The 8,934-nt window shown below is 48.3% G+C and overlaps 1 protein-coding gene across 1 annotated transcript; it reads right to left on the minus strand.

Annotated features, from left to right (window-relative positions):
• Nucleotides 1–425: 425 nt before the first annotated feature.
• LOC101766276 (ATP synthase subunit O, mitochondrial) lies at nt 426–4,884 on the minus strand. The gene is made up of 6 exons (XM_004953588.4): nt 4,692–4,884; nt 4,461–4,514; nt 2,751–2,994; nt 1,986–2,098; nt 894–980; nt 426–811 (listed from the first exon to the last, which is right to left on the minus strand). Exons 1-6 carry the CDS (start codon nt 4,773–4,775, stop codon nt 692–694), a joined length of 702 nt encoding a protein of 233 aa, XP_004953645.1. The 5' UTR covers nt 4,776–4,884; the 3' UTR covers nt 426–691.
• Nucleotides 4,885–8,934: the final 4,050 nt, after the last annotated feature.

An 8,934-nucleotide genomic window follows, 5' to 3' on the forward strand; every position in this document is an offset into this window, starting at 1 on the left:
TTTGGCAATAACCAACTAAATGATTGGAAGTGTGAGAGGCACGAGTTGCGTACTTGCGTGGATGATGATTACTGCCGATTGCTCCACTTCCCCTTCACAGCACGAGTTGAGCCACAAGAAAGCACAATATCTAGTGAGCAGCAACTTGTTTCCCTTTCTGAAATACGAGTAACAAGCAGAAGGGAGCATGATATTTTGCTTCAGGCTCAAAGGCTTTGTTGCTGACGTCGTCTGAGATAACTGATAAACATGACTTCATCCAAACGCACAGATGTGTGCTGTTATTTGGCTGTAAAGATATAGCAAGATCAAAACTTACTATTGAGATAGTGCATTCTGAGCTAAAGACACCAGATATATTCGATATAACACGAATTGTGGGCAAGTGCACTATTTGAGATAGTGCACTGAAAATACAAGGACGATACATTTCTAAGAAAAAAATATATATTCCAATGACTTGGAGATGAAAAACTTTTTATGGCATCCATCATGTTTTCGGTGCAAACTTCAAGTAACAAAGAAATAAACATAAATTGTACAGCAGGCCTCTTGCCCACAAGACAAATAAAAATAGTGCCATTCTCTTGTTACAGGAAACATTTTATTCAAAGGCTGGATCAATGCAACATGCGGAAACCTTCAGCAGCACAGCCACTGTATTCTGATGATGCTTTTATCCAAAAGGCAGTTAGATTTCAAGGGGTTGCCTCAAGAACGCCTCCATTTGCTTCGCCCTAGTCTTGATCGACATATCAAACACCTTCTGCCCGAACTCAATCACAAGTCCTCCCATGATGCTGTAGTCAATCTGCAGAGAAAGCACAATTGAGGAACATTCCTTCAAATTTTACTTTTGAGGCTACAGACTAGCTCGTGGACCAAGTAGTTACCTTCTGTTCAACCAAAATAGTTTTGTTCTTCCCAAGGATATCTTGCAAGGTCTCCTTGAGTTCTTTCTCCTCCTTCTCCGGAAGTGGCTAACAGAAAAGAAACATGTGTCAGCAAAAGAAATCAAGTGATGACATGTCACCTACTCGAGGAACTACAAATGCATCTGCAGTGAGGAACCCTCGACCTATGGATCATCTGAGGTAAGCAAGCTTCATAAAATTCTGGAATGATTTATCCTCATTTTGTAGAAATGAAAGGTTATCACAATTTGCTGGGTGATTGTGTGATAAGAGATGTAGCAGCTTGTTCGAGGCCGTCACAAAACAGAGCAACTCTGAGCGGCACGGAGAACTGCAGGGTGAGTTCGATTTCGCCAACCTTCAATGCAAAGATCACCACTTATCTGGCCCCTTTGCTCTGCAAATTGGCTTTCTTCAACAGATGCAAACCAAATACCCTAAAATATGTAGACATTCCCCCTCGACCTTTTGAGGCTAAGAAAAAAAAACCGAGAACCCAATAGCAAACAGAACAGATAGGAACATGGTATGCCTCTTAAGTTGGTCGTGCAAGATTAAGCATGTCAACTCCAAAACAAATTATGCATGTCAAACGCTGATATGGAGTACTTAATACCATTCAGATCATTGCACTATAGCACTACCCGCTGCCAGCCATGAATAAACTACAGACTCTCTTTAGTTTGTAACTTCAAAGACATGAATTTGATAAAACTGCCTGGCAAAATTTATCATATGTAATCTGGAGACATCATACAATATTCACCCCCAGGAAAAAAACTTTTTTTGCCTCCACAGTTAATTTATTTCTATTTTCAGCTTGAAAGACAAAATATGCCAAATAGAACAGCAGAGACCATAAAAAAACTTAAGAAGACAAGAAATCCAAGAAATTCACATCGAGCAACATTATCCATCACGATTTATTTCATATTGTCATCAAATCAAGCAAAAGAAAGCTATATATGCATCATCAAACATTTCTTTTAACATGAGAATGGTACTGAGATATTCAACCAGATATTGTTTTCAAAGTTGCAAGAGGAAAAATGGGTTGGAAAATCAACTTACAATAACTGTCCTGACAACAACCTTCACCTCCCCCTTATGTGCCATGGTCAAATCAACAAATCTCTCGGCAATGCGCTCAATAAATTTCAGTCTGCCATTGTCCGCCAGGACAGCTTCATAAACCAACAAAAAGTTAGGCACTGCCAAGATACATGGTACAGAACAAATGATATCCATTTATCCATCATACCAAGTACCAAAATTCAAAATTCAAACCAGTTTCTTGAGAGAAATAGCTCAACTAATGGGTTTGGTAACAAATATATAGCTGATAAATAATAAAGCTGCCCTTACAAATAAACTACTGCACATGATAAAAATTATCATACAGAATTACAGATGAAGGCTACAAAAAGCATTTGCTCTGTATTAATATGGAATAGACTATTGGAACCAATAACACAAGAAAATGGTTCAATGCATTTTACACAGTTTGTCAGTAAGGCATTTACAGAACAACAGCTTCCTATCAAACTTGGGCGTATTGAATCTTAATCAAGACTACTGCACATGATAAAAATTATCATACAGAATTACAGATGAAGGCTACAAAAAGCATTTGCTCTGTATTAATATGGAATAGACTATTGGAACCAATAACACAAGAAAATGGTTCGATGCATTTTACACAGTTTGTCAGTGAGGCATGTACAGAACAACAGCTTCCTATCAAACTTGGGCGTATTGAATCTTAATCAAGTAATCAACACATTACAAGGAAACATAGTAACTCAATCAAGCATACAAAATGAGTAGGACGCATACCCAAGAAATTCTTTGTGATATCTGAAAACCCAGCTTCAGCGAATATTTCAGTAATGGCCTTCACCCTGGTCTCTTTTGGAACTGACAAGTCCTTTATGAATTGAGAAAACAGCGGGCTCTTCTTGGACGCCTCTACAACAGTTTTAATCTCAGATTCAACTTTGTCCAATGCGTTTGCTTTGGCTGCTGTAAGGAACAGTGCACTAGCATAGTTGCCCGTGCCACCATACAGAGCCTCTGGAACCTAAAGACATAAGTCAGACAAACAATTAGATTACCAGTGACATGGATGGACGAATGACACACATCTCAAATTGCCGACGACCTATTAAATTAAAAGGAGAACCTATGCAGCAACTCGCATAAAACTAGACAGATATCAAGGGAAACCGAGAAATGTAAACCGAACAACACTGAGTGTCTACTTGCCCTGAAGTTTATTTACCAAACAGCACAGTCCAACATGAAGAAACTGTCTCACCAAATATGCGAATAAGTAACTCGAGTTCAACAGTTCATCCTTTGTGTATGACTTAGGGCTCGTTTGGCAGGGCTGTGGCTGTGGCTAAAACGGCTCCGGCTGTGGCTTCTCTGATGGAGCGGCTTCTCTGGTGGAGCTAAAACTGTTTTGGAAAACGTTTGGCAAAACGACTTCTCATCTTTTTCATGAATGGATAGAAGTGATCCAATGACCAATATGCCCTTGTCTCCATAACTTGTCGTATACATGAGTTTATGTGTTGTCCTAAGTTTATGATTTCATATGAAATTAAAAAAATAAAAAATAATAATAATTTGCCTGGATGAGTTAGCGGTCCATATGACACATGCGTCTTAGTGGGCCAAGGATCCATGGTCTTTTAGGCCCAAGAGAGACGCGTGTGAGGGAGAGATGGAGATAAGATAGCGTTCTGCTCTCCATTCGTGGCCGGCCATGGTCGAGCCCCTCAAGCTCAGATCGACGGAGCAGAGTAAAGGAGATCTGGACGTTGTGGAATCGATCGCTTGGGTTACGAGGAGCTCGTCTGTGGTGGAAACTGGAGCGTGCCGAGTTGGAGGCAGCGGTCCCGCCGCCCGGAGCGATGCCGTCGGCCGCGGCTGTCCTCTTCGCGCGATGCTGGCCCCCGCGCCCTCCCTCCGCCCAGCGCGACTCCGGCCCGCCCACCTCCCTCGCCTAGTGCGATTTCGCCGGCCAGCACACCCCCGCCTCGGACGCGTTAGAAGGATGACGAGGTAGGTGGAGTTGGGGTGGCATTTTGGTGTGTAGTTTTGGGGCAAATTGGTATTAGCGCCTGCGGGAATGGGGAGAGGCCGCGCGGAGCAGGTTTTTTTTAGCTCCGGCTCCCTCTCCTTTTTTGTAAACGGATATTGCAGGGCTTCTCCATCGAAGCAGTTTTGTTGGACACCGTTTGGTAGGGCTCCATGTGAAGCTGTTGGAGAAGTCCCTCATGGAGCCCTACCAAAGGGAGCCTTAAATAAGTGATTGGTGTGTGCATAATAACATTCACTAGAAAATCAAATGGTATCCAACCCTAGTACAGCATTAGGTTTTCCCAACGATAGGCAGGATAATAGAGAAATAATTGCATAATCCCCACAGTGCCAATAATACATTGATAAGAGCAACCTATCACCACTGACGTACATAATAATACAACATATGTATCCCATTTCTTAACTACATTCGCGCATCAGGGGGAATACAAGTACCTTGATCTGCTTCCCGCTGGGCTTGGCCACCTGCGACGAGAAGCCCCTCGAACCCTGCATCAGAACGAAAACGTCAGTCCCCCCAAAATCACAAGGATGACTCAAACATCCTCCCTGCAAAATACCCTAGGACATCAGGAGACAGAGCAGCCCTAGATCGGATAGAAGGCCAATCGAAATCGACAGAAATGGATCTGCTTCGACAACAGAGAGGGGGTGGGGAGCAGGGACCTGGGCAACGGCCGCGGATTCGGAGGCCGCGAGGTGGGCGCGGAGGAGGGGGAGGCCGGATCTGAGGTGCCGCGCCGCCGCCATCCCTGTTCGCTGGCTCGTTCCGCGACGCTGGAGAGCGAAACCCTTGGGTGCGGGTGGGAGGAGATCGGGGACGAGACGAGGAGGCTGGTCAGATGGTTTTGAGGAGTGCGAGGAAAAAGAGGAAGGCGAGGCGATGCGCGACGCGAGAGGCTTGAGCCAGGGCAACCCACTCAGCTCTCGGAGAGCGGCCCAGGAAGCCCAAACTCTTTGACCGTTTCGGATCATGGGCTGTACATTAGCAACTAGGGCCATCACGGGCAGATATTTAGGCCTATTTCAGCTCCATGGGCTCAGTTTTTGGCCACATGGGCTCATGGCACGAGATGAAATGGATATGATGATAATGATTCGTAAACCTTTCCATAATCCAACAAGATTCAGCCCATGCGCAGTCCTGCCGATTGCCGCCATGGCTTCTCCCTTTTTTTTCTTTGATTAAGAAGCAGAAGCAGAAGGTTTGCTAAACAGGGAACAACTGCATTCTCAGATTTCAGAATTGTAAAGGTAGCGCAATGGAAAAGCGTTGAAACTTGAGACGAAACAGATGTGTTCGCAACTACGGAGACAGAAGAAAACAGCATTTCCGAAACACACGGAGGCAACGACGAGTAAAGCAAGTGGAAAACATTTCACAGATAACCTAGCATGTTAAGAAAACAACCGTGACCCTTTTGCCTTTTGCAAAGTTTTTCCCGTGGAAAGTTGTCAAGGCAGGCAGATGCACCCACGCAACACGCCGACACGTTATGTTACGGTACATCTGTACTCGCGATGTGCTACTAAACATCTCTGAACGGGGAGTGCGTTCCATCGTCGCAAACAAAAGCGATATAAATAAACAACCAGATCATCCATACCATGCATGACCCAAAAAAATGTTTTGTAGATTGCAGTACTTTCTCTTGCTTTTCCTCACATTCTTTACCATCTTTCCAAAATAGTGTATTCAGTGCGCCCTTGTAAAGCTTCTCTTCTGAATCACACAATGTACCATGGGCAACTGCCAAGCACACCAACCATCCCACTGAGCGCCCTTTCCATGTTGATCTCCACTCGCGCGATCCACACAAAAAGCCAAACTTTCTCCTGAAACTTTACCGCGCCCGCCCTCTAACCCATTGACACATCGCCGGGTCACAAAGCAGCTGGTGGTGGTCTGGTGGACGCCTTTGCCGAACCCTCTTGTTGCCTTCACCTCTCCCATCCCATGCTCATCGCTCCAGTCCTACGTGCATAACCACCTCCAACAGTCAGGTTCACTAGTCGCAAGCTACTGTTCCATCGTCGATCTTGCTCGCTCTGGATGCAAGAATGGCAGCGACCAGCACGCCGACGATGCCGGCGACGGTCACGCCCCTGCCGGGCTACGGCTACCAGGGCTCCGCCGCGGGCGGCGCCGAGCCTCCGCAGCACAGCTCATCGGGCTCCATCGGCACGTTCTTCGGGGTGTTCGCGGCGGTCCTGGTGCTCACCTTGCTCTCCTGCGTCTTTGGGCGGGTGTGCGCGGCGCAGGCCGAGGGCCCCGACGAGGTGTACGACTGCACGAGGCTGGCCCGGCGGTGGAGCGGGTGGCGGGCGCCGCGACGGAGCGGCGGTGTGAAGCGGGAGGCGAAGGCACCGCCGCCCGTGTCCGTGGTGGAGGTTCCCGCCGCGTTGCCACCGCCGGAGGAGCCGTGAAGAAGCTGGCGCCGGCGAGGTTCATGGCCCCTTTCTTTGTCTGTCCTCTTCCGAGTTTCGATAACTAGTCGGATAGTATTATAGGAGAAAGAATCAACAAGAAGGTGCTATATGCTGTTTGATCATCTGTTCGTTGCGTCACTCGTGATGAGCATTGTTTTAAATTCTTTTGCAAAGATATAATGCTTTTTCTAAGATCTCGGCCTTCGAAATTTTTGCTGTACTCTGATCAGTTAGAGTTATATGCGTATGTCTGATCCGTTGATCCTCACATGGTTCGAGCTGAAGAGACAGAGCAACTGTTAAATTCATGAGCAGCAGTTTGACAGTTTCAGTGTACAAGAAGGCACCTCTCAACTGACAGCTCTGAATTCATACCAGACTGAGCCCTGAAGCTGCAAGCGGAGACGACGATTCGAGTCCTCTTCTGCAGAGTGAACCACCACACTCGCAGTCTCGCAGAAGAACTGCAATGATAGTTCTTTTGTCATTTGCATTGTATCAGATTTGCAGGCCGATCGTGCTGCCAAAGTTAGGTAAGCATGGCATGGTTCGGTGACGACAATAAAGAATGCACTCCTACCCTGCCCCCCACATGGCCGCTAGAATTATCCGTGGACGACGACGACGACTGCCACCACCAACTACCATTCTCCCGTCGGAATCATGCATGATCCCGGCCCCGGCCAATCTGGTTTTGCTGTGTTCTGTCACGGTTGCTCACGCATGTACGCAAGCCTCCGGAATTGGTCTCGAGATCAATAAGAAATACCGGGTTGAGTGGGTAATGACAGTGACTGATCCGGCTGTAAACTCGGCAGGCTGAAGAAACTTTTTCTTATAGGAAACATGTGTTTCCATTAACTGCTGGCTCCAGGCAAATCGCCGAGTTACCAGTTCAGCTTCAAAGTTTTGGTCTATCGCTTCGAAACACATTTTAGCCTGAAGAAACTACGACGCACCACCATGATGCACATTTGAGGCTGATTGGCTGAAGAAGAAACTTGAAAATGGTCCGTCTCGGGATGTCTGTTGGACTTCTGCACGAGAAAGCCCAGCAACACGCCTGCCGGGCCACGCAATCCCGAGCCCACGGGCGAAGCATGACGACCGGCCCTTTTCCCCGGTAATCCTATCCGCCTTCCGATAGCTCCCCCCTTTGAGATTCATGCAAACAATTCCACCCCTTGGATGCTATCTCCCACGACCCTAGCTCCCTCCCTGTGCCCCCGCCACCCCCAGCCCCCCTGCCACCGCCTCCACCGCCGGCGCCACCACTGCCGCACCCATGGCCGGGTTCCCATGGCTGCCCCTGGCCCGCCGACCCTCTAGTGGCTGCCCTGCTGGCACCGAAGAAGATGAACATTTCCTTAAAAAATATTGATATAGGTTTAGAAAAATGTTGAATATATTTTTCAAGATGTTGAAATATGTGTTCCGAAATATTAAATGTATATTTTATAAAATGTTGAATCAAGTGTTTTGCAAATGTTGATCAGATTTTAAACAAATGTTGAATCCGATATAAAATATTGAATCTTCTAATTTGGATCTAATGAGTTTTAGAGCTTGTTTGGTTACCAGGACTAAAGTTTAGTCCACTATTTTTGGCACTTTTAGTCCCCAAAGTGCCAAACAGGTGGACTAAAATGTGGACTAAAGTGTTTAATCCTCTAGTCCATATGGGGTGGACTAAAGTGGACTAAAGGGTCTTAGGGACACCCCTGCCCTCTCATTTATTACCCTTCCTCCCGCCTGGCTCCCTCCGTCGGCCTCCTTCCCGCCGCCTCTCGCCCAGCCCCCGCCGCACTCCTACCCATTCCCCGCCGCGCGCGCTAGATGCGGCGGTGGATCCCGGTCGCATGGCGGCCGTCCCCAGCCTGGTCTCCAGCACGTAAGACGGGATCTTCCCGGCCACGACTGCGGTCACGATCTCCTCATCCTCCTCCAGCATTTTCTCCAGCGCGGCGGCGGGGTTCCCCTGTTGTGCGCACGGGGCCGGCGCGGGCTGCTGCAGGAGTCGATGATATAGTCCTCCTCGTCGTTGCTGTTGGAGACGACGGACTGCATGACAGCGATCCTGAAGAAGCTGAGGAGGTAGATGAGCAAGGCGACGAGGCCGGAGATAGCGAAGATCTCGGCGAGGGAGACGACGTGAAGCAGCATGGAGGCGCGGATCTTCTCCCGCCACCACCGCATCAGGTAGATGAGCGACGCCGCGAAAAAAGGCCGAGAAAATGAGGTTGGTGTGCCGGATCGGGAGCGGCAGCGCGTCCCCGGCCTGCACCCACACCCGCCCCCCTCGGCCCCGGGCGTAGCCGACGGCCGCCGCCGCGGGTGCCTTGCCGGGGCACCCCTGTGCGGCGGCATGAGCCTGCGGCGGACCTCCATAGCCATAGGGCGGCGATGCTGAGGGGCTCATCGGTGCTCAACCCCGCGGCGCGGAGGAGCAGGAGTAGTGGCCGCCCGTGTTTTAGGTTGT

This window comes from Setaria italica, chromosome I (genome assembly GCF_000263155.2).
Source record: "Setaria italica strain Yugu1 chromosome I, Setaria_italica_v2.0, whole genome shotgun sequence".
NCBI lineage: Eukaryota > Viridiplantae > Streptophyta > Magnoliopsida > Poales > Poaceae > Setaria > Setaria italica.